Source organism: Carcharodon carcharias, chromosome 6 (genome assembly GCF_017639515.1).
Source record: "Carcharodon carcharias isolate sCarCar2 chromosome 6, sCarCar2.pri, whole genome shotgun sequence".
In the NCBI taxonomy this organism is placed as follows: Eukaryota; Metazoa; Chordata; class Chondrichthyes; order Lamniformes; family Lamnidae; genus Carcharodon; species Carcharodon carcharias.
In genome coordinates, this window is record NC_054472.1 from 6,893,698 (window position 1) to 6,919,136 (window position 25,439).

The 25,439-nt window shown below is 46.5% G+C and overlaps 1 protein-coding gene across 1 annotated transcript in view; it reads right to left on the reverse strand.

The window, feature by feature from the left end:
• Positions 1 to 432: 432 nt before the first annotated feature.
• gask1a (golgi associated kinase 1A) overlaps positions 433 to 25,439 on the reverse strand; it is a 49,318-nt gene continuing 24,311 nt past the window's right edge. Inside the window, exons 3-5 of the mRNA XM_041189682.1 lie at positions 18,944 to 19,066; positions 6,477 to 6,580; positions 433 to 644 (exon numbers count right to left, since the gene is read on the reverse strand). Coding sequence (XP_041045616.1) covers positions 443 to 644; positions 6,477 to 6,580; positions 18,944 to 19,066 — 429 coding nt within the window. The 3' untranslated portion in view covers positions 433 to 442. The remainder of the gene's footprint in view (positions 645 to 6,476; positions 6,581 to 18,943; positions 19,067 to 25,439) is intronic.

Below are 25,439 nucleotides of genomic sequence, written 5' to 3' on the forward strand. Positions count from 1 at the left end.
TCTGGCAGCAATTTTTAACAATAATCTTCAACTGGCACAGCCAGTCAATGCTTGTCTCCTCCCACAACCCCATTCCCACCCTCACTTGAAGTGGCATTTCAGCTGTCCCTGCCTGAAACATTTAAATGCCCCTTTCAAGGGAAGTGGGCCAGGGTGATGGGGACATAAAGGCCAGGAGGACGCCAGTCCCTTAGCTCGCAGACTTCCTGGAGAATTCTCATTAAATATTCAGCTCGTCCACGTGCACTAAAGCAAAATTACTGTAAAGCTTGATTTGATAACTGTCTGTCTCCCCAGGGATAATAATGGCTCCAGAAGCTCCACGATGTAAGAAGCATGAAGGATGGTGTACTTATTTCCTGGGTTAGGTTTCCCATCTCTGGTTTCAAACAGTCAGTGTCTGAATGTCACACTTTAAACTGCAGCCTTTGTTGTATTCTCTTTATTCCTGAACTAATTTGATATTTTTCTCCTGGATGTAGTCGAGCAGTAGCTGAGCCCTTTTCTCTATGACCTGAGCCAGCTTCTTCAGGCCTCTGATCCCATCGTGGCTCTCCCAGAACTCTGTGTCCATGCGCAGGGATCTCAGCAGCCTGCTCTGTAAGCATCCAGACTGTAAAATTGAGATAGCATGCGCAGGAAACCTATGGAAGAGACAGATACCAGAATCCACTTATTACAGAAGGGTGAGTGCTGCTGAAAGTCAATGCTGTCTGTAAACTTGTACTCATCCAAAACTCTGCTGCCCATAGCCTAACGTGCGCCAAGTCCCATTCACCCATCACCCCACTGTGCTCGCTGCTCTATATTGGCCAAGCGATTCATCCATTTTAAAATTCTCATTCTTGTCTTCAGGTCCCTCCATCCCCTTGCTCCTCCCTATCACTGTAACCTCCTCCAAAACAGACAATCCTCTAAAATATATTTAACTCCTGGCCTCGAGTATCCCCGATTTTAATCACTCCAGCATTGACAACATTCCAGCTAACAAGGCCTCAAGCTCACCCTCTTTTTCCTCCTTTAAGGCACTCCTGTAAACCTACCAGCTTAACCAAGCCTTTGGTCATCTGTCCTAATATCTTACATCAAGTTAAAACAAGTACACAAAGAAAAATAAAGTGAGGATTAAGAGAGAAAGATATAAAAGAGACAGAAAAATGTAAAAAGTTTAATATTAATTTTTAATTGTTTTAAAGCTCCAACACTAATTACATTATGAAGGAATGAGACTCAACACTTATAAAAAAAATTAATTTTCAGGGCCAGAGAGATTGTTTGGCAATAATTAAAACTTGTCATGCTATTAAAAATTCACTTACACCTCAGTGGAAAAGCCCTAATTTTTGTGTGTATGTTTAGAGGGTAATTAGCAACTTAACACCTTTTCATGTATTTTAACATGCGGTTTCTCAGTGAAGTACTGGTGGAACGAAGGCTGTGGAGGAGCAGGGAAAATTGGACAGCAACTTCTGTATTTCTGTGTCTGACTGCACATGTGGGGTTGTCAGATGCTGCTGTCCAATTTATTCCATAATTACTCTAATCCAAAATCTGGGCCATTACCAGCTACATAATTTCCCAACCCATGCTATGCAATACCTTTCAAAAGAATAAAAATATAATTCTTCTGGTCATTCTGCAGTTTGATCCAACTTTAAGGCAATTTATAACTGCTGTGTAAAAAATTCCAAATCAAGGGTTCAGCATTTTAAATGTAGAATGGAAAGTTTGATTTTCACCAAAATGTGATGGCACAGACTACGAGGAAAGTGGTAGAATTATAAAAAGAAAACAAAACAGGCTTGGATAAAGGACTAGAGAAATTCCTGTCTATAAATAGCAGAGTGGAAATGGATTAAAGGAATCTTCTGGCAAATTGGATAGGTGTTGGGTAGGGGTCAGATAAAAGGGCCAATGGGCTACTACTGCATGAAGTTATGCAGTTCTACAACCTCAAAGAGTGTACTGTTATAGAATACAGTGTTATTGCCTCATGTATATACACTGTGTCCAGTGTAGCTGCCTCATGTATATAGGCTTATAGTTGATACTGGAGTTTCCTCATCCATGTATAATGATAGTACACAGTCTTCTAGCCTCTACAACCCTCGGACAGCTGCACTCCTCAAATTGTACTCTATTGCATATGCCCAATTTTAATCACTTCACCTTTGGTGGCCATGCCTTCATCTGCCCAAGGCAAAAAGGTCTGGAATTCCTGCCCTAAACCTCTCTGCCCCTCTCTGTTTCTTAAAGACGCTCCTTAAAACTGACCTTTGAACAAGCTTTTAATCACATATATTATATCTTCTTTGGTTCGGTTTTTGTCTGACAACGTTCTTGTGAAGTGCCTTTCCTACGTTAAAGGTGCCATATAAATGCAAGTTGTTGCCTCAAGCGCGTACACTGAAAGCGTCTGTTGCTGCTGGCTTGTGTACGCATAATGCAATGTTCATTAGGTTTTGTTGTGAATTAGTTGAGCAGACATTATGCAATCTCTAGCGTCACTGACAGCTCACTGCACAGTTGATTCTGTGCACATTTAGGATACCCTCTAGGCTGCTATGACTGTATATTAATTGTAGTCACCTTTGTTTCCTAGGCCTGTCAGTCTGAGGTGGCTCAGGTATATGTTCCAGTAAAGTCAGGCCAATTTGAGCAGAAAGCTCATAATATTTGAAGAAGGTCTGTTCGAGTAATTCTACTGCTGCACACGTATCTCTAGGGGTGAACTGGTTTGAACAGCTGGTTTTATATATTTATGTATTCATAGAGTTTTTCATCAGGGAATGCGGGCAGATGAATGCCTCTTCATACCTCTGTATCTCAGAAATCTCCAAGAACAACATTCTGCAAAATCAACTGGAAACCTCTCTGCAATAGCCGACTTAGCTACACTACTTTGTTATATAACTCGTTAAATTTTGATGGCTGCTGAATCTGAGTAATGAGTCAGCATTGCACACTGCATTCAGGTCGCATTGCATGGTGCATTCACACAACACTGCGTGTTGTAGCCGGCATTGCATGCTGCACTCAGGTCACATTGCATGCTGCATTCAGGTTGCACCTATACATTGCAGGTCAGACAGCATTGCACGGAGTTCTCACTGGGGATGCATATATGGAGTTACTCCAGCATCCATCGGTGAAAATGAAGGAGATTTATTAAAGTGACACTGAATGAAGACATATAGAAATAGAGAGAAGAAAAAGAGCAAGAAGTACAGAAAAAAAACCTAGAAAAGGAAATGAAAGGAGAGAAATAATGCAGAAGGATGGAGGCCCAGCTATTTTCTCAGCAATATGTCTAAGATTTATGTTTGGAATTTCTTGCTTCGCTGCAAAGGGTACAACTCACTGGTCTAGTCACAACAATATAACTTTATAGCCCTTAGACCAAGGAAGGAACAGATGTGCTAATGTTTTAGGTGTGAGGGAATGTTTTGAGGGAACTGCAGTTCTGATAGATGCAACTGGCCACTGTGAATCACATTTATGTTTTTGGGGAGGCGGTGACACACAGCATGGTTGATTTGCAATGGAAAAGGCCAGGCAAGAAACTGGACAATGCTGGCTGCACTGCACAAACATTCATTGCATCCACTTCAATTTTATGCTCATGGTAGAATCATTGAAATTACAGCACTGTTGGAGGCCATTTGGCTCATCTCAGCTGCATCAGGGACCATTTATTCCAATCTAATCAATCTAATGCAATTTTAAATTCTTCCTTTTCAAACGCCTATCCAATTTCCTTTGAAACGTTACTAGGATTTCCACTCAATAGCCATTGAGGTGAAGCGTTGATCTCTAATAACTGGGTGCAACATTCTTTTGATCTCCCTTATAATTTTCTAGTGATAATACGAAATTTCCAATCCCTTGTTACCAATTTGTCAAACAGTGCAAATAACCATTATTTACTCTCTCAAAGAATTTCATAATTTTGAAAACCTCTATTGAGTCCCTCTTCAACCTTCCCTGTTCTGGTAGGAAAAATAACCAATTTTCCAAAGCTTTGTTCATTAACTCAGTGAGTGACTCAGCCCCTGACTCCCCAAAGCCTGTCCACCATCTCTAAGGCACAAGTCATGAGTGTGATGGAATACTTTTCACTTGCCTGGATGAGTGCAGCTCCAACGACAATCAAGAAACTCAACACCATCCAGGACAAAGCAGCCCACTTGATTGGCACCTCTTCCACAAACATTCACCCCATCCACCACCTTAAACATTCACTTCCTCCACCACTGCTGCACAGTGGCAACAGTGTGTACCATCTATAAGATGCACTGCAACAACTCACCAGCTTCTTAGACTGCACCTTTCAAACCCATGACCTCTATCAACTAGAAGGACAGGGGCAGCAGAAACATGGGAACACCACCACCTGCAAATTCCCCTCCAAGCTACATACCATCCTGACTTGGAACTATATCGTCGTTCCTTCACTGTGGCTGGGTCAAAATCATGGAACTCCTTTCCTAACAGCACTGTGGTTGTATCTACACCACAAGGACTGCAGAGGTTCAAGAAGGCAACTCACCACCACCTTCTCAAGGGCAATTTGGGATGGGAATAAATGCTTGCCTAGCCAGCGACACCCACATCCCATGAAAGGATAGATTAACTACAGCCTCTCGTTTCTGGTCGCATTATAGTGAATGTTTGCAACTGCATGTGTATTCAATCTATGTCTCCAATATCCTTCCTATAAGTTGTTCTGCTGGGAGCTGGTTAACTCAGTTGGCTAGATGGATAGGACATGGATCAGATTAACGCGAACAGCACAGGGTTTGATCCCTGTTCCAGCCGAGATAGACTCGGGGCCTGTATCCTCGCAGTAATCAGTCATGGCACTTCGCTGTGGTTCAGCAAATAATCACCAAGGACCTGCCTTCAGCAGAGAACTGAACAAAAAGAATGTGGTGCTTAGAATACTCCAACTGTGGCCTAATGTTTTGTAAAAATTCAACATCATTTCTTTCCTTTCATATTTAATGTCCCTAATAAAAACAAGCATTTCATTTGCTTATATTTTGGCCATTTTTACTTGTGTTCCTTCAAAGACTGATTAATCTAAGTCCCATGGATATCTCCTCGTAATATCCTTCTATGTAGAGTACCATTATAATCATTGAGGGCATGGACCCTCATCTTGTTAAAAGTACATTTAATATTTAAGAATAAATGTAATATAAGTAGTTGCAATGCCAATGGCAGATGAGAGAATTAGATATTTGCAACAGATGGCAGCTGTGGTCCAGCGGGTAATTCCTGCCTCTGAGTCTGAAGTTTGTGGGTTCAAATCCCAAACCAGAGACTTGAGCGTATAACCCAGGCTGACACTTGACAGTACTATGGGAGTGCTGCACTGTCAGAAGTGCCGTCTTATGGATGAGATGTTAAACATAGGCCCTGTCTGCCCTCTCAGGAGAATGTAAAAGATCCCATGGCCACTATTCAAAGAAAAGCAGGGAAGCTCTCACCGAAGTCCTGGTCAATATTTGTCCCTCAATTGATTTATCTGATACAGATTATCTGGTCATTATTGTCTGTGTGCAAATTACCACCTCATTTCCTACATTGTAACATAAACTTCAAAATGTACTTCATTGGGTTGTAAAGTGTTTTGGGATATCCTGAACTCATGAAAGGTGTTACAGAAAATGCAAGATGTTCATTTTTGAGTTTTGTCTCATTTGCTGTGGTGTAGGGAGGAGATAGGAGGTTAAAATTCATGGGCCTCTTGTGTGGTAACGGTTCCTGATCACTTCTGACTCTGAAATGTTTCCCTGACTTGTGGAATACATTTTGGTGCTGCACCTTCCCACACCACAGGCTGAATTTTCTTGTCGTCTTCAGAACCCCGATGTCAGGACCAAATGGGGATCCCAAGACTGCGCTGCCCACCATTGGAGGAGAAATTCCTCCAGGAGGAGCATTGAGACCACACGGATGGTCCTTCCTCCTCGCGGTCCTCTCTTTGGGCCTTGGAGTCTCTAGCTCTCATGCCTCACCCCCATCCCGAGCTGTAAGAGGGAGGCTGCCTCTTTGAAGCTGGTGGCCTCCCCATGCAGCCGGGGGCCAGCCTGCCACTGGCAAAATGTTGGCTGATGTAGTTAACGGGAGCCTTTAGTGCTTCACTTGCCTACCACTAGGAGACCCCCCCATCAGTGGGATTGTGTCAGGGAGTATCCCAATGTGGGTCTCCCACATTTTACTGGCCCCACACCTCCCCCCCCCCCCACCCACCTCACTAGCCCCCAATCCTACTGCCTGGGAGCTGGTAAAATTCAGCCCCTTGTACTCTCTTCACCAACCACTGACTATTCCTCAGCTGCTATCGCTGTCGTATGAGGCTAAGGCGTCAAGAATTCCAACCTTGGAGCCTTAAACATTATTGAATTTGGGAAGCATTGATGGAGATGTGTAATCATGCTTTAGGAGTCTGACACTGAAGGCGTACTTACTCATCAATGCCCTCCAACAGTCTGAAGTTGAGGTTGTCCTCATGCTGTAGAAGCCTTCCTGCATTGTCTATGTAGACAAGTTGAGATGGATTTCCTTTTCGAACCTAATGTAACAATTTACATTCATTAATGGTTAGTCCAGCTTTAGGATCTTGTATCCTTTCCAGTTGCTAATATTGCCCATGAATGGTTATTTTTCCAAAGACCCTCCTGTACCACATAACGGTTCTGTTGCCTATGCCATGCTACTGCAAGGGAGACTGGAGAATATGCAACTGAAAACCCACAATGATCGAGAGGTACGACCCCGTGAAAGAGTGCCCACCTAGGACTCTCTGCCGCTCCTCCTGCCAATGTTTGATGGGGTCAAGGATAGGTCATGCAATTTAAATGATCAAACACCATTAGCTGCTGCAGGCTAACTATAGCCACAGACTTGGATGGCTTTTCCCTGTAGCACCAAGATGCTATGGTACTAGATGTTTCTAAGCAACCGCAGAGAACACCTGTTAGATGAGCAAATCTTAAATTAATTCCCATGTAAAACATGTGACTGATGCCACATTTCCATTCTTTATCATAATCCAGTTGAAGAGGAGATGATAACTGCACAGAGCTTTGACCTTTTACTGGTTTGCAGGCTTCCCAAGGGTTTAGGGTAGTTTAGATGCAATCCGAAACAAAAACAAAAATACCTGGAAAAACTCAGCAGGTCCGGCAGCATCTGCGGAGAGGAACAGAGTTAACGTTTCGAGTCCGAATGACCCTTTTTGCTTTTATCTTAGATGCAATCTGAGTGGCCAGTGAAGCTGCATGTGACAACAACTTTTATTTGTACAGTGTCTTTAAGGGAAGAAATCCTGAAGACACTTCATGAATAGGCATAGGCAAAATGGATGCTGAGTCAGGAAGGGAAAGGTTAGGGGGAGTGACTGGAAGCTTGGTTGAATAGACACATGTATTCAAAGGGTAGTGGAAAGGTATGCAGGTGTAGGGTGGGAATTCTAGTAAGGATGATCCATTGACTGAAGATTCTGCTACCGGCGGTGGGACAAAGGGAAAGGTCAGAAGAATTAAATGTTGATGTGGATGTTGGACTGGAGGAGATTTGCAGACTGCAGGGTGTGGTAAAGCCATACAGGAATAGATAAAGATTTAAAATTTGGAATGTTGGAGGTGGAGAGAGCACAAGTAGGTTAGCAAAGACAGGAGTAAATGGGGAGGGAGACATGGTGTGGCCAAGATTTTTGCAGGAGAGTCTGGCACAAATTGGAGATTATGGCCAGAATTTTCTCGCTGGTGTGTGGAGGGCTGGCCCCTGCATGCTGAAGTGTAAAATGATGCGTGGTGACATCGGGCAAGTGTCACTGCGCGCCATTGCGATATTTAGACAGGTGGGCGCGCGATGAGCCACTTAAGGCCCTTGAGGCAGCAATTGTTGGGGATTTTTCGGGGTTCCTGTGATCTTCAGGACATCACACGGGTGCGAGGGGCAGGCAGGTTGGAGACATTTGTATAAACCTCATCTGCGAGCGGGATAAGAGGGGTGAGTGGGGTCGCCAGTGTTACCTGTCAGGCATTTAATGCTGATACTTGCCTGTGTGAGCAGGAATACTTCAAAACTCTTCACAGCTGCTTGGAGAGGAGTAATAGTCTTCAGGTCAGGACTCTTGAGTAAACATCAGTTCTGGGGCCTTGCTTGTTTCAGGAAATCTTCCCTCAGCCTGGGAATGGGAGTTGTGCTCTCCACTGGAGACACCTCCTCTGAGGAGGAAGGGAGGGCCAGAAGGGGGAGGAGGCCAGGAGTCCACATTCAGTCTCCAGGGGAGCCACCTTTGGGAGGACAGGCGCAAGCACAACGGGCATAGGGCCAACAGGAAGTCCAAGGTGGAAGGGGCTGCAGAAGATGCCACCACCTTGCTGCCAGCGTTTACAGGTGGCGAAGCAGCTACCTCAGTTATGTCTGAGGTGCAGTGCTGAAGGAGGCTCTGACTGTCAAGGGAGACAGTCAACTCTTTGGCCCTGAGATCTCCCCTAACTGTGTGGGTGGACACCCCATGCCAGCGGCTCTGAAGGTCACGGCTGCCCTCAACTTCTATGCCTCTGGCTCCTTCCAGGGGTCGGTGGGTGATCATTGCGGAGTCTCCCAGTCAGCTGTCCACACTTGTGTCAAGCAGGTGACAGATGCTCTGTTCAGGCGCGCATTGACTTTCATCCACTTCCACTGGACGAGGCTAGCCAGACACAGTGAGCCAGGGGCTTCGCGGCCATTGCTGGCTTCCCCCGTGTCCAGGGTGCTATAGACTGTACACATGTGGCCATCAAGGCGCCAGCAGGTGAGCCCGGTGCCTTCGTCAACAGGAAGGGCTTCCACTCCATGAACGTGCAGATAGTGTGTGATCACAGGATGCAGATTCTACAAGTCTGTGCAAGGTATCCAGGCAGCTCCCACGATACCTACATCCTCAGACACTCCCAGGTACTGAGGCTCTTCAGTGCTCCAGCCCGGCTGGATGGATGGCTGCTGGGTGACAAGGGCTATCCCCTCAGTAGGTGGCTCATGACGCCTCTCCGCCATCCAAGAAGAGGCTGAATAGTGGTACGATAGGAACTATGCCTCCACAGGGACTGTGGTGGAGAGAACCATTGGTCTTCTCAGGATGTGCTCCTGATGCCTGGACCGTTCAAGGGGTGCACGTCAATACCCAGATTGTGTGTCACTGATAGTGGTTGCATTCTGCGCTCTCCACAATCTGCAGCTGGAAAGGGGGGACGCAATGGATGAAGATGATGTAGACGCAGTTGTTCCGGCTGCAAACGATGAATCCAGCAGTGAGTCTGAGGTTGAGCATGCACAGGAGAATGCTGAGGGGGTAGATGCTGAGCTGGGCATACTCCAGGGAGGCAGGGACACCTGGGAGGCTTTAATCCAATGATCCTTCAGCTAGCATACCACAGATGGAGCCAGGGCTGCAGGCTCCATACTCGATACCTGAGTGCAAAATCTGGCTGGGTAGGAACATTAACTAAGGACCTTGTCAATAAAGCTCAATGTCAAACAACTCACTCATAACATCAAGGGTTCCTGTCCACCTGCAGAAGTAAGGAATCACCCTGAGCCATGCTCACATATCAAAATGTAGTGATTTTACAAAATGAAGTACACAAAAAAATAATTACAAAGGTGTTACGCATCACACCGAGTGGTCATGAACTAATAGCGGAGCAACGTAAAACCACCAGTGAGAAACGTGTGGTGTGCACAAGGTGCCTTAAGTTTACGCTTGCATTTACTAAGTCTAGGTGCTCCCCCTCATTGGCATTGGAGATGGCCTGCTCACTGTGCTGTCCTGTTGGCCTCGATGACCTTAGTGGCCGTCCTCTGGCCTGTGGAGCCTTTGATGGTCCCACCTGGGAGGGAGCAGCCAGTTCCACAGCTGGCATCTCCCCAGTTGCCATAGCCTCATTGGATCCCACGGTCACTGGCAGAGGGGCAGAAGAGCTGTTGCATTCATCCGGAGCACACTGCGAGGAGCCTGCAGAAACGACAGGCAGCTGCTGCGCCGATATGAGGTTGCTTTGGACCTCCCTGCTCACCATTGATGGATGGGCATTGAGCTGGGATACTTGGTGCCCAAACCATCTCCCACATTGGCACTGACCAGCTGAGGTCAGTGCCGCTGTGAGGGTTAGTAGGTCCAAGCGCAACCCCAGGAAGCCCTGATTGCTCTCCTGGAGGAGTCTCTCCACGAGTGTCACCACTCTCTTCATGGAGGAAGCATGGCGCTCGACCATGAGACTCATTGCATTGGTGATGCTCTACGTGGACTCCTTCAGCACGGAGACCACGTCACGCATAGCCTCATGTATCTCCGCCAGATCCTCCCGCACATCCTGCTGCACATCTAGTGTCTGCTGCCTCACGGACGACACCAGAAGCACACCGTCAGCCACTGACTTAGCATTTGCCTGGTCCCCAGCAGTCCTCTGACTGCCGTCAACATGGGCACTCTCTGTCTCCGCCCGCACCTCAGGCCAGTGTGAAATGCCCTCACCGCTGTGCCCCAGGACACTAGCCGAGGTGCTAGTATCTGCGCTGGTGCCTGCCTGGCAGAGATGGTGTGACCTTGGTGAGTCCAATTGTTCAGGGACCTCAGGTGTGAGGTAGCCCCTTTGCCTCTTCCTTCCGGCCCTGCTCCAGTGATGCTAAAAGGAAGAACAAGGACATTTGATTAGTTAAAGTGGAGACAAGTTCAATGTGCATGGCTGTCCCCTGGATCAGTATGCGCTCACCCTTCCACAATCAATGGTCAACCCATGTTGCAAGCTTCAATCACTGAGCATTCAGCAGTGCCATGGCTGCTGGACCACACATAGTGACCTTGGTACTTGGCAATCATGCCTCCCTGTGGCACCCCAGCCTCACCGCCAATGGTGGACCTGGGCGCATGGCACCTCTCAAGATCCATCGCCTCCTGCTCATATCTGGTCACAATGGCAAACTGGGCCTGGCCTCTGCCAGTCTGCATCCACTTGGTGGCATTGTGTGCAGTCTTCCCCTGAAAAGAAGAGTCCACCCTGTACCTGGATTCCCATCGAATCCCTGCTGTCCCAACCAGAGTGGGACATTGCAGGGTTCCAGTGCTTTGTCACCCCACAGCTGCCACACACTCACACAAAGAAGCCAGGGCTGACCCTGCCTTGCCCACATGCTACCTCCATCACATTTGGCACCATACAGTCTAACCTTGCATAGCAAGGAAGCACAAGCATGTCGAACACCAAGGGCAGCAGATGGATTGGTGCCCCACCACCTGGAAGCTCCCCTCCCAGCCTGTTAGCACCCTGACTTTGACATGTTTCGCAGTTCCAACATTGTGCCTACGTGCAGATCCTTGAGGTTGCCCCCAAAAACCCCTACTCTAAGTGTTAGTGTTACACATGCTGCGGGTGCAGAACCCACCTCAGCACTACCCTCTCAGGATGAACTAGCCATGGGTAATATCTGCTGGCCCACCCAGCAGGGGAAATATGCCGTGAAGGATTCAATGCTGTAACTGCACTCAGAGTTGCTGGGGGGTTGGGGGGAAAGGCTACCGGCTGTGCTAAGTGACCTCTCCCAACAGGGTACTCACCCTTCCCAAGCGCAAGAGGTCATTGAGTCGCTTGCAGCACTGGACCCATGTGCTTCACACCACGTCATGGGAGCTGACTATCTCTGCCATCTTCTCCTGGGAACGTTTGGTCAGGTGGGTGGAGGGTGGAGGCGGGGGTGGGGGGGTGGGGGGGGGGGGGGGTGGTTTGCGGTGGTCTCTGCCTCCCATCCCTGGGAACGAGGACCTCCCGCTGCGCTGCCACCTCCTCCAGGAGGGCAGCTAGGCACTCATTGGAAAACCGAGGGACACACTGCCCCGCTGCCCTACCCCCTGGCCCGGCCTGCTCTCCGGCAGCGCTCTGGTGAGCCCTTCTACTGGCCGTGATGAACAGCCTTTGCAAGGCTGCCAACGCTTCATTTAACCAGGCAGCCAGGTCGCCATTGGACCCAGCAGTCATTGCACTCCCACCGCTCCCCACCCACTCCCGCTATCCTCGGGAGCCATGCTTCACGCGAGGCGGGCCTTAATTGGCCCACCCATGCCAAATGGCGGCGTGGAGCCAATCACAGGCAGCGGTCGGCTCTGTTCCCAAACAGCCTTCCCGACGGGGAGAAAATTCTCCCCTATGTGCGGTGAAGGAGATTAGCAAGGGAAAGCTTGGAATAGTAAATTCTGGAGATGATGATGAAGGCGTGTATGAGGTGGTGGGCAATATTGTAAAGGTGGAACTATGAACTTTGTAATGAAGGGGATGTCAAATCTGAAACTAAGCTTAGGGCTGATCAGATTGTCAAGATTGAAAAAGATCTGTTTCAGCCAGGGACAGACAATGATGAAGGGAAAGGGATTGGTGGCAGGCAAGCAAGGTTTGTGGCAAGGGCAGGAGACAATAATTGGAACTTTCAAAACGTTGAGCTTGAAGAATCAACGACTCGTCCGAGACCTGATGTCGGCCAAGCGATCTGACAAAATGGAGGCGGTTGAGAGGTCAGGGGAAGTGGGAGAGGACTTCTGGGTGATTAGCATACTTGTGAGAATTTACCCCTTGTCTGGACGGTATTAGCAAGGGGCAACATGTAGAGGAAGAGGAACCCCCCAGTGCACACACAAGTGGTTTCAGGCTATAGAAATGTGACCCTGCATGTCAATACCTGTTACCTGGGGATTGGCCATGACTCCTTCATTCTGTGACAATTTAGCTGGCTCAGTTAAGTGAATAGGTGAAAGGTCTTGGGAGAGCAGGGCCACTCCATACACGCCAATGTACAAAACGTGGAAAGGCCAATAAACAGCTTTAAAAAAGTCCCCCAAACAATGAACAACTGGAAAGTGCCCGTGATTAAAGGTCTATGATCAAAGCCAGTACTGAATAAGTTTGCTTTCTTTTCACTGCAATGGATTTCTGGATTTTTTTTGTTAGCTTCTTTGGAGTACTTGGCGTGTAGAATCGAGCAGAAGTAACACTTGGCAATGGAGGATTACTTGGCAGGCTGTGTTTACTGATACACAGAGAAAGCAAGAGGAGATGGTGGCATAGTGGTAATGTCATTGGATGAGTAATCCAGAGATCCAGGCTAAGGCTCTTGGAATATGGGTTCAAATCCTACCATGGCAGCTGATGGATTTTAAAATTCAATTAATACAAAGTTAGTACCAATAATGGTCATGAAACTATCAGATCTTATAAAAACCCATCTGTTTCACTAAGCCCCCTTAGGGGAGGAAAATCTTCCACCCTTACCCTGGTCTGACTGACAGCAATGTGGCTAACTGCCCTCTGAAATGGCCTAGCAAGCCACTCAGTTCAAGGGCAATTAGGGATGGGCAACAAACGCTGGCCTTCCCAGTGACACCCACATCCCATGGGTTGTGTGCTTTGTGCAGTTGAGTATCCATAATGACAACTTATTTACTCAGATCCTTAGACAGGTCTGCTTGGTGCGATGGCTAGCTCCTTACCCCTTGTCATCTCAGACTCGGCTCCTGTGGTCAGGCATTTAGCTCAGTGTTGCAGTAGCAGAATTTCCTGACCTTGGGAACTAACCTAGTACATGTTATTGCAACTGCAGCACACGGTTACCTGGCTGTGGAGCTGAAGCTGTAACAGATGGCAGGACAGGTAGGAAATGAGCTAGATATTGGCTTGGGACTTTCCTTACCAAGGAGTGGAAATTTCTGATGTATTATGGTTGAGTTTTCCTTTTCTTCTCCTGGGTTTTCCGCTTACTGAGCCGTCAAGTTGTCAAATATCTTCCCAGAATACAGCAGCTGGGAGAAAGAGACAGAGAAACATCCATCTGGGACTTGCCCTCAAATAAACCATCACTAATTCATAGCTGGAAATGGTTTGAGATTTTCCACTGTCAGTAGTCCCAGCTGGAGAGTCTTGCTGTCTCTCTAGGCCTTTTTAAAATTAGTTCTCAATTTCTGTTTGGTTTCTCAAACATAATCAAGAGTTGGCAAGCAACCCCACCATCAGTTTCTTAGCAATGTTTCTCTGAGTCAGCTGGTGCTTAAGAACAGAATCTGTTCATTCATCTGTTTTTGCCTCTGTCTGTCCTCAGCATGTCCTGTAATCTTATTGAGCTCTGGATCGCTGTATGAGAAATAACTGGCATAACCCTGTGTCCAGACACTCCTTGGCACAAAGTGCTAATATATAAATCAGCTGTACTACTGGGAAATACAGCCCTCTATCCCTTCTGACTTTAATTTTTTCTCATTGCTATGTATTGCACTAACTGATTTTCCCCATGGGATTTCTTTCAATTGACTTTGCTACCTGGCCATGTACGAAGTACAGAGTTCAGGGCTGGTTTTTACTGCCTTGTCTTATGCTATGAAAGGTTGTTCTCTCTTCTCTGGTAAACTGCACTCCAGGTATTGCTGTTCTAGCGAGAGCTACGACATGCACACCAGCTATTTGGGTGCGCGTCAATGCCACTTACCAATGTTACAAAAGTGACGTGCAGGAAAGGAAGAAATTTCTCCTCATTTTAATCCTAAATGGTCCTTTTCCTGATACTGAGTTTTAAGAATTATTATATATTTCAATGGGATTCTTCTCTCATTCTTCTGAACTCCAGAGAATATAGGCCCATAATCACTTGGAAGAGGAGATAACAATTACAGGCCTCAAAGGAAAAACTATTCTAGAAAATTTATTTCCAGCCCATTGAGTTAAAGATAGACACCAAGATATTTTGGATCCATAGTTACAGAATGGTGTTAGTATTATGGGAAGAATATGTTTTTATTCAATGGTTTCCTTGTAGAGAATGGTTATGTTGGTCAAGGACATTAAGTTCACCTAAGTAGTAGACTGACAATCGCATCAACTACAAAATGGAATTTTCCCTCATAAAATGCCACATCTCTGTGACCTGACCCTTGCGTAACAAGAAATTGAAGGATTGAAAAGTCAGCCTTTATCAGTACAAATAATGAAATGTTGGGCCATACTAAACAAGTGACATTGAATAAAGGGGGTAAATACTTTTAACTGATGCTATTATTATTGAAATATAGATGCAGTATTATTCTTCAGTGAAATTATAGCATGTATAAATACTGAACTTCTACCTCTATTCCACTTTCTTGCCCTCTCTCCATACCCCTTGATTCTCTTATTGTCCAAAGATCTATTTACCTCAGTCTTGAATAATGTCAATAACCGAGCATCCACAGACCTCTGGCTGAGGATGAAAGTTATTTTTACTGTTTATGTTACTCTAGTATGTCTGACAAAGACAACCTTGTCTGATTTTGTGACGTTTATGTGGAATGTCTGTAGTGAGCCAGCATAGGAACCACAACCTTGGCATAGAAATGCTCTGAATTCCACAGATGCATGAAAGTGGGTGCATAAGCACCAATAATGTTTGGGGGGCATGAGGGGTGGGTGGATATATGGGAAAATAGTGCAGGATATTGCAGGTCATGAGAAAAATGGACTTTGTGGAACTGAGTGGTGCAGAAACATTACTCCAAAATCATTGGTCTTTGTGAAAAAATCCGAATGGTTGGCAACTATTCTAGCCTTTGAAGTCTTGGCTAGTTAGAAAACTCTACCCCTCCAATATGCCAGTACATATACTATGGGTCCAAGTTTCTGTGCAGCACACCACAGGTATGATTAAGGAATGATTCTGTTGTTTGGAGAGCTGAGGTGAGGTTCTACATTTGAGTTCAGCCAATCTCTCCAGTCCACCATATGTTATACAGGTTCGCCACTGGATGGGGACCGGACTTGCAGCAAGTTGAGGAGAAGGTCCATGGGACTGAAACCCTAAAGGATTAGGTTGTGGAGGAGAATGCATGTGATATTGAGGGATTGCTATTGATGTCAATGCAGCATTTGACTGAGTGTGGAATCAAGGAGCCCTAGCAAAACTGAAATCAATAGGAAAAAGGGGGAAAATTCTCCACTGTTTGGAGTCATACCTAGCACAAAGGAAAATGGTTGTGGTTGTTGAAGGTCAATCATCTCTGTCCCAGGACATTGCTGCAGGGGTTCCTCAGGGTGGTGTCCTAGACCCAACCATCTTCAGCTCATCATCAATGACCTTCCCTCCAACATAAGGTCAGAAGTGGGGGTGTTCGCTGATGATTGTTCATTACCATTCATGACTTCTCAGATACTGAAGCAGTCCATGTCCATATGCAACAAGACCTGGGCAATATTCAGGCTTGGGCTGACATGTGACAAGTTACCTTTGTGCCAAACAAGTGCCAGGCAATGACTTTTTCCTACAAGACAGAATCTAACCATCTACCCTTGACATTCAATGACATTACAATCACTGAAACCCCCATATCAACATCCTGGGGGTTCCCATTTACCAGAAACTGAACTAGACTGGCCATATAAATACTGTGGCTACAAGAGCAGGTCAGAAGCTGGGGATTCTGCGGTGAGTAATTCAACTCCTGACTCCCCAAAACCTGTCCACCATCTACAAGGTACAATTAAGTCAGGAGTGTAATGGAATACTTTCCACTTGCCTGAATAAGTGCAGCTCCAACAACATTCGAGAAGCTAAACAGCAAGCAGAACAAAGCAGCCCACTTGATTGGGACCCTATCCACCACCTTAAACATTCATACCCTCTGCGATTGATATGCTGTGTACCATCTACAAGATGCACTGCAACAACTCACTAAAGTTTGTATCACCTAGGAGGATAACAGCAACAGATGCATAGGAACACTATCACCTGCAAGTTCACCACCAAGCCACACACCATCCAGACCTGGAACTAAATCGCTGTTTTTTCACTGTCACTGGGTCAAAATCCTGAAATTCCCTCTCTAACAGCACCACATGGACTGCAGCGGTTCAAGATGGCAGCTCAACACCACTTGCTCAAGGGCAATTTGGGATGGGCAACAAATACTGGCCTAGCCAGCGATGCCCACATCCTGTGAAAGAATAAAAAGGTGATATGCAGGCAGGGAAATGAGGGGCCGAATTTATTGCCCTCCACTGTGGTGAGTTTGGTGGTGTAGGGGCATTTAATCAGGCGGGAGGGTGGTGGCAGATGGAGTCCCAAGGCCCCCCCCCCCGATTAGGTCTGTGGTGGGAAGCTCTGTGAACAGCTTTCCCATTCTGCTGCGAATTGAGGCCCTTAAGTGGGCAATTAAGGAGGGGTGGGTCCCTCACTCAAAGGCACTCAGTGCCAGATTAAGAGACCCAGTATTGGGAAGTAGGGGGCCCTCTGAGAGCTGAGAACCTTGCTGCCGAACCCCTACCCTGAAACCCCTACCTCGCAACTCCCATCCCAGCATCACTCAGCCGTGGCCTGGGTCCATGACAATGCTGGGCCTTGGGTGGGTGTCATACCAACAGCAGCCACCACCTCCCTGGTGTCGCTGCCGTGCAATAGAGCTGCTGGATTCTGATTGGTTGGCACTTCTCGGTGGGTGAGATTTCCACTCCCTCAGGTCCTTGATCCTGGGGAAGGCCTGCTGCTGTCCAGGTAAGTGCCTGAGTGGCTCATGATGCAGCGGGTCTTCCCCAAAAAGAGGCGACACAGGACTCTTGCTGGCTGTCCAGCTGGTGGGCAAGACCCCATTGCTTCCATTAAATCCAGCCCTAGGAGTGGGTTTTGTTGGAGTTAGCTACTTCCACCAACAATCAACAAAAGAGCAACCAAATATAATAGGTGCAAGAACATGGTACTCATTCCCTGCATTCCTGCTGCCCTTCCATATTTCAGGCCCTTCCCATTGTTCGCTTTCTTTCCACAGCTCATCGAACAAACACTGCCCACATATGAGCAGGGGTATTTCCTAGTGAAGGACTTCACTGCTGACCCTCAGTGTTCTAACTTGGCGTTGCATAACCCTGTACCCAAATCTACCAGAGCTAGCCAATGATTAAATAAAAAGGCCGGTATTTTGTTGTGCTAGTTACAAAGTATGTGTCTTCTACCGCCATTTTTCCCCTATCTGGTGTGCATGCGCAATTCTTCAACCTAGGGCTGTATCAAAATGTTCCCTATATGGGGCAATGAGGTTGGCAGGCTACTATTGGGTGCTGGGGCTGTGTTGAGATGGTCATGACTTGGAACCTTGGTGCAAAGGTTATGCAATGGCCCTGTAAGAGCTGGAGCGACAGATGATTTTGCATTGTGTGGTTAGTTGGGTGAAGATAGTCCGGTCAGCTGTGATATTCTTCATTAGTAGGTACTTACATTTCCTGTAAAGGGTTAATGGATGAAGATGGGTGTCTTGGGTAAAGCAATAGAAAGCTGTCAGAGCCAGTGAAACAGTGCCCAACAAGTGTGGAGGAGGGGGAAAAGTAGGTGGGCATGATGGGCTGAATGGCCCAGAAACCCTCAGACACTGTTAAGCTCAAAAGCAGCAAAATACAGCTGTGGGTAGCACTCTTACCTCCGAGTAAGAAAGTGGTGGGCTCAAGTCCTACTCGAGAGAATTGAGCCCGAAATCAAGACTCACGCTCCTAGTGCAGTGCTGAAGGAGTGCTGCACTGTCAGAGGTGCCATCTTTCAGGTGAGACGTTAAACTGACGCCCCAACTGCTCTCTTGGGTGGATGTAAACAATCCTATGCATTATTTGAAGAAGAGCAGGGGAGTTCTCCCTGGTATCCTGGCCAATATTTATCCCTCATTCAAAATCACTAAAAGCAGAATATCTGGACATCATCACATTGCTGCTTGGGGCATCTTGCTGTGTGCAAATTGGCTGCTACCTTTCTTACATTACAACACTAACCTGATTTCAAAAAGTAATTAATTGGCTGCAAGCGCTTTGCGATGCCCTGAGGTCATGAGAGGCACAATATAAATTTTAGATTTTTTTTTTGTTTTTGCATGAGGCCATTTTAAAATTTCTTGTTCCTCACATACCAGGATATGCACAAGGAGATGGTCTTTAAGATTTCTACATTTTTCGTGCAGCAGATCTTCTACACAGGGTTCTGAGAAGTCTGGGTTAAAACCGCAGCAATGTCTATCCAGGCGATCATGGACCTGGGGGAAAACAAAAGCTGGTCTGTGAATGTAACAGATACAGAAACATTTTGCCACATGTTTGGACCATCTCCACACCTTGCAAAGCACCAGGACGTGTGCCAGTGAGGGCCAGGTCTTCAGCTCAAGTACTCAGAAACCTGCATGCAGAGAGAGAATTTAGTGCAAATTTCATAATGTTATCAGCTACCGTGGAATTGACAGTGAATGTTATCTTGGGGAGGCATCAATTCTCTTTCATGCAAAAGATTAAAGTGCACAGGCGGGAGTTAAAGCTAGAGCTTTTCCATGTCCCAATTAGTGTTTGTAGGATATTGAACCATCATTGTGCTAATGATGGGAAAACACTGTGGTACTGATAACAGAATCCTGCACCCATTGCAATAGAAGACCATTCAACCACTTGAGCTTGTTCTGCATTCAATAAGATCATGGTTGATCTGTATCTCAAATCCATCCACCCTCCTTGGCTCCATTTCCCTTAATATGCTTGGCTAGGAAAAATATATTGATCTCAGATCCATTATTGTTTCGTGAAAAAAGGTGCCACACTTCAACACGCTGTGTGTGGAGAAATGTTTCCTAACTTCTCTCCTGAATGGTCTGGCTTTGATTTTGTCCTGGACTCCCACAACAGCAGACCATAAGACATAGGAGCAGAAAATAGGCCATTCGGCCCATCGAGTCTGCTCCGCCATTCAATCATGGCTGATAAATTTCTCAACCCCATTCTCCCACCTTCTCCCCGTAACCTTTAATCCCCTTACCAATCAAGAACCTGTCTATATCGGTCTTAAATACACTCAGTGACCTGGCCTCCACAGCCTTCTGTGGCAATGAATTCCATAGATTCACCGCTCTCTGGCTAAAGAAGTTTCTCCTCATCTCTGTTCTAAAAGGTCTTCCCTTTACTCTGAGGCTGTGCCCTCGGGTCCTAGTCTCTCCTACTAATGGAAACATCTTCCCCATGTCCACTCTATCCAGGCTTTTCAGTATTCTGTAAGTTTCAATCACATCCCCACTCATCCTTCTAAACTCCATCGAGTATAGACCCAGATTCCTCAAACGTTCCTCATATGTTAAGCCTTTCATTCCTGGGATTGTTCTCGTGAACCTCCTCTGGACCCTCTCCAGGGCCAGCACATCCTTCCTGAGATATGGGGCCCAAAATTGCTCACAATATTCTAAATGTGGTCTGACCAGAGCCTTATAAAGCCTCAGCAGCACATCCCTGCTTTTATATTCCAGTCCTCTCGAAATAAATGCCAACATTGCATTTGCCTTCCTAACCACCGACTCAACCTGCAAGTTAACCTTAAGAGAATCCTGGACTAGGACTCCCAAGTCCCTTTGCACTCCAGATTTCTGAATTCTCTCCCCATTTAGAAAATAGTCTATGCCTCTATTCTTCCTACCAAAGTGCATGACTTCACAATTCCCCACGTTGTATTCCATTTGCCACTTCTTTGCCCATTCTCCTAACCTGTCCAAATCCTTCTGCAGCCTCCCCGCCTCCTCAATACTACATGTCCCTCCATCTATCTTTGTATCATCTGCAAACTTAGCCAGAATGCCCTCAGTTCCTTCATCTAGATCATTAATGTATAAAGTGAAAAGTTGTGGTCCCAACACTGACCCCTGCGGAACTCCACTAGTCACCGGCCACCTGCTGAGAAGGACCCCCTTATCCCCACTCTCTGCCTCCTGCCAGACAGCCAATATTCTATCCATGCTAGTACCTTGCCTCTAACACCATGGGCTCTTATCTAACTGAGCAGCCTCCTGTGCGGCACCTTGTCAAAGACCTTCTGGAAGTCCAAGTAGATAACATCCATTGGCTCTCCTTTGTCTAACCTACTCGCTACTTCCTCAAAGAATGCTAACAGATTTGTCAGGCATGACCTCTCCTTGATGAAACCATGCTGACTTTGCCCGATTTTACCATGCACTTCCAAGTATTCTGAAATCTCATCCTTAATAATGGACTCTAAAATCTTACCAATGACCGAGGTCAGGCTAATCGGCCTGTAATTTCCCGTCTTTTGCCTCACTCCCTTCTTAAACAGGGGGATTACATTAGCGATTTTCCAGTCCTCTGGGACCCTCCCTGACTCCAGTGATTCCTGAAAGATCACCACTAACGCCTCCACTATCTCTTCAGCTATCTCCTTCAGAACTCTGGGGTATAATCCATCTGGTCCAGGTGATTTATCCACTTTCAGACCTTTCAGTTTTCCTAGCACTTTCTCCTTCGTAATGGCCACCATACTCACCTCTGCGCCCCTGATTCTCTTGAACTTTGGGGCTGTCACTCATGTCTTCCACTGTGAAGACTGATGCAAAGTACCTATTCAGTTCCTCTGCCATTTCTTTGTTCCCCACTACTACTTCTCCAGAGTCATTTTCCAGCAGCACAATATCCACTTTTGCCTCTCTCTTTATATATCTAAAAAAACTCTTGCAATCTTCTTTTATATTACTGGATGGTTTACCCTCATATTTAATCTTCTCCCTCCTTATTTCATTTTTAGTTGCCCTCTGTCGGTCTTTGTAGGCTTCCCAATACCCTGGTTTGCCACTACTCTTCACCACATTGTATGCTTTCTCTTTAGCTTTTATGCTGTCCCTGACTTCCCTTGTCAGCCATGGTTGCCTTGTCCTCCCTTTAGTATGCTTCTTCTTCCTAGGGATGAATTTTTGCTGTGTCTCCCAGATTATTCCCAGAAACTCCTGCCATTGCTGTTCCACTGTCTTTCCTGCTAGGCTCATCTCCCAGTCAATTCTGGCCAGCTCCTCCCTCATGCCTCTGTAGTTGCCTTTATTCAACTGTAATACCGTTACATCTCATTCCAGCTTTTTCCTCTCAGGAAAGTTTCTCTCTCTATATATCCCATCAATTTATTTCAAAATCCTAAAAAATATAAATAAATCATCCCTTAACCTTCTACATTCCAAGGGGGTACAGGCCAACTTTATATAATCTCTGCTCATAATTTAACCCTTGGAGCCCCGATAACATTCTGTTGAATCTGCACTGCACCCCTTCCAAGGCCAATATATCCTTTATAAAATGTGGTGCCCAGAACTGTACACAGTGTTTCAGATGTGGCAATGCCAGGGCTTTGTTTGGCCATATCAAAGCCGCCTCCCAGGTATATTTTAGCCCTCTAGTTAAAAAGACTAAGATTCCATTAGTCTTTTTGATTTTTTTTTGTACCCGACTACTATGTTTTAGTAATTTGTGCACATGGACCTCTTTCAACCTCCATTATTCTCAGCTTTTCTCACATTTAAGTCTATCCTTTTTCAGGTCGACCACCATGGCAGCATATGTACCTTCTACAACATGCACTGCAGCAACTCACCAAGGCTTCTTTGACAGCGCCTTCCAAACCCATGGCTTATACCGCCCAGAAGAACAAGGGGAGCAGCAACATGGAAACACGATCACCCATAAGTTCCCCATTAATTACACACCATCCTGACCTGAAACAATGGCTGGGATTTTCCGGCCCTGTCCCGGGCGGGACCTGACCCCGGCGAGGTGGCGCTCCAGCCAGAAGTCCATTGACTTGCGGTGGGACTGGAAGATCCCGGTGGCAGGCGGGTGTGGAAAATCCTGCCCTATATCATTGTCCCTTCGTCATCCTGGAACTCCCTTCCTAACAGCACTGTGGGTGTACCTACACCATGGGCACTACAGCGGTTCAAGAAGACAGCTCATCACCACCTTCTCAAGGGGCAATTAGGAATCTACAGTAAAAGACGGCCTTTCCAACAATGCGATAGTGTGTGAATGGATTTTAAAAAGGGGGGAAGATATAAGCGTGTAGAATTTTTTCTAAACACCTTTATTTACTAGTCATAAAGATACTGGATATGGGGACAAAGGACGTTTGACCGGATGGGATAGTTGCAGGTGAGAGACCATGGCCAGAATTTTCTGGCCCCTTTGGCATCAGGCGTCATGGTGGGGGGGTGGGGGTAAGGGACAATATGGCGAGAAGGCCAAAAGTTGGTTTCACACCATCGTGAAACCAGTTTCCAATCGTCCATTCCACCCATCAATGATGGGCTACGTTTCCTGTCGCATTGGGAACTAATTTCAATATTTTAGCATCTCAGTATGAGCCCTGCTCGCAGGAATCATCCCCCCACGCTGGATCATCCAGGTATGTCGACTGCATGCCGATGTGTTTCTCAACTGTACATAAGCGACGTGCAGCTAGCGACCCGCACTTCACTCGGGACTTCGAGGTTTGTTTGCCTACCTTGTTTCAGGCAGCACTCACAGTCATCAGTGTCAAGCTTCACAGGCAGCACCACATCACTGTTAGGGGGGGGCTCAAGGGCAGGTCTCTATGTACCAGACCAGTGGTAAGGCAGCGGTGGCTTTTCAAAGGTTGAAGGGCTAGGGCTTGGTTGGGGAAGGGGGAGAAGTGGCCTCAGGCAAGGAAAGAGGCTGCATTGTGAGTGTTGGACTGAGGAAGGGGGTATCCTAGGGCAGGTGTGGGAGCACATGTTGATCTGCGCAAGTGGCCTCAAGATGATGAGGGCTGAGGAGGCAGTCTCCAGAAGAAATGGACCCAGATGGAGATATGAGGGTGTCTGTGAGAAAGTGAGTGGTGATGTCTCTCGAGTTGGCAGTGAGTGAGTTGCCAGTGAATGTGAGTTGTGATAGCGTTGTGAGTGTGCAAGTTTAGAGTGATAAAATGGTTGCCTTAAACTGGCAGCACGGATGGGATCATTCATCCATTTTCTGCACTGAATGGCTGATCTCGTGCGCAGCCTTAGCACTGACCACCTCTCTCACCTCCTCCCAAGTTGGCGTGGTGAGACTGATGAGCCTCCTGTGGCCAGAGCGTGGGTTGAGGACATTACAGCAGGCCGCCATGGCATCCAGTAGGTGTCCTGGGGATGTGTCAATGAACTGGGGGCTGCACTTTTCATGGCTTTTGGGGCCATGTCTTCACTGGAGCAGTCCTGCGTTGCAAGTAATGAGAAGTGTGCACAGAGCTGCAGTTTAAATATGGCACCCTGAGTGAGGAATTGGCGAGGTAATGATGTGGCAGGCAAATTGAAGACTGCTTTCTAGCGAGATGGTGTGTTCCCTGTGGCTGCATAATTATTGAGGTGTGAATAGGACAATACAGTGCGAAAACAGGTCATTGTGGCTGGCAGGTAAAAACTTTTATCCTGCCCGCTACCTCACTGCAAATCTGGGATGATTCCACCCCATGTATTGAAACCTCCAGGAATGTGTTAAACCAGGTTTGTTAATCCTACCCCATCTTTCAGGTGACATCTAAACTGGCTGGGTTTACTGAAATACTGGGCCACTTGGGTGATAAAACGTTAAAATCTTGTGGTCCTCCTTTTCAGGAGAGGCTGGAGCACACATGCACCTTAGCTGCTTAACATGAGACAGGCCTCATCTGAATAATAGATAAGGGGCTTTGCTGTGCCCTATGTATACTCTGTGCTTGCTCATAGCACACTGGCCATCCGAAGTGGTGTTTATGGGTGCTTCTTGCATGGAGAGAACCCAACTGTAAGGACCCATGGGCTTGATCCGCATCAACACAATAGGTACTGACTGTCGATTATCATACCCAATATTTTACTGACTAAATGCTTCAATATGAAAATGTATAGTGATCTTGAAGTTGCTGAATTGTGAAACTTGATTTCTTTCCCCCTTAAATGCAAGTTTTTGCTATTCTGTATGTGCTGCACTTGGTAAAGTCATCGCCAATAAACCTGGTTGATAGTCAGAAATGAACATGGTTGTGGTGTGGTTGGGTGAGTTTATCCCTCTTGTGGAACAACCAGGAGCAAAGTGTGAGCTCAAGATATGTGAGGATCCTACGGAAGCGAGATCTCTGCAAGAGAGTGTGGCTCCTGGAGTGTAAGGCCCGTTTATGGGACACTGACTCACAGACAGTAACTTGCATTTGTATAGCACCTTTAAGATAGGAAAATGCCCTAAGGCACTTCACAGGAACATTTTCAAACAAAAACATGACACTGAGCCAAATAAAGAGATAATAGGACAGTGACCTATGGTGAAAGAGGTAGGTTAGAAGGAATACCTCAATAGTGGAGAGAAATTGAGAGATGGAGAGGTTTAGGGAGGGAATTCCAGAATTTAAGGCCCAGACAGCTGGAATTCGTAAACCTCAACCCCAATACTTAGGAGCAGAGAAACGTAGCAAAATAAGATCAGAAATAATCTGAAGGATATAAAAGTACAGAAACTAGTGAAGGCTAATATTCAGACCAACCTGATCCAACTACCCCCGACCCGATCCGACTACCGTCCCCACCCAACGCGACTACCCCCGATCCAACAACCCACTCACTCATCCACTCA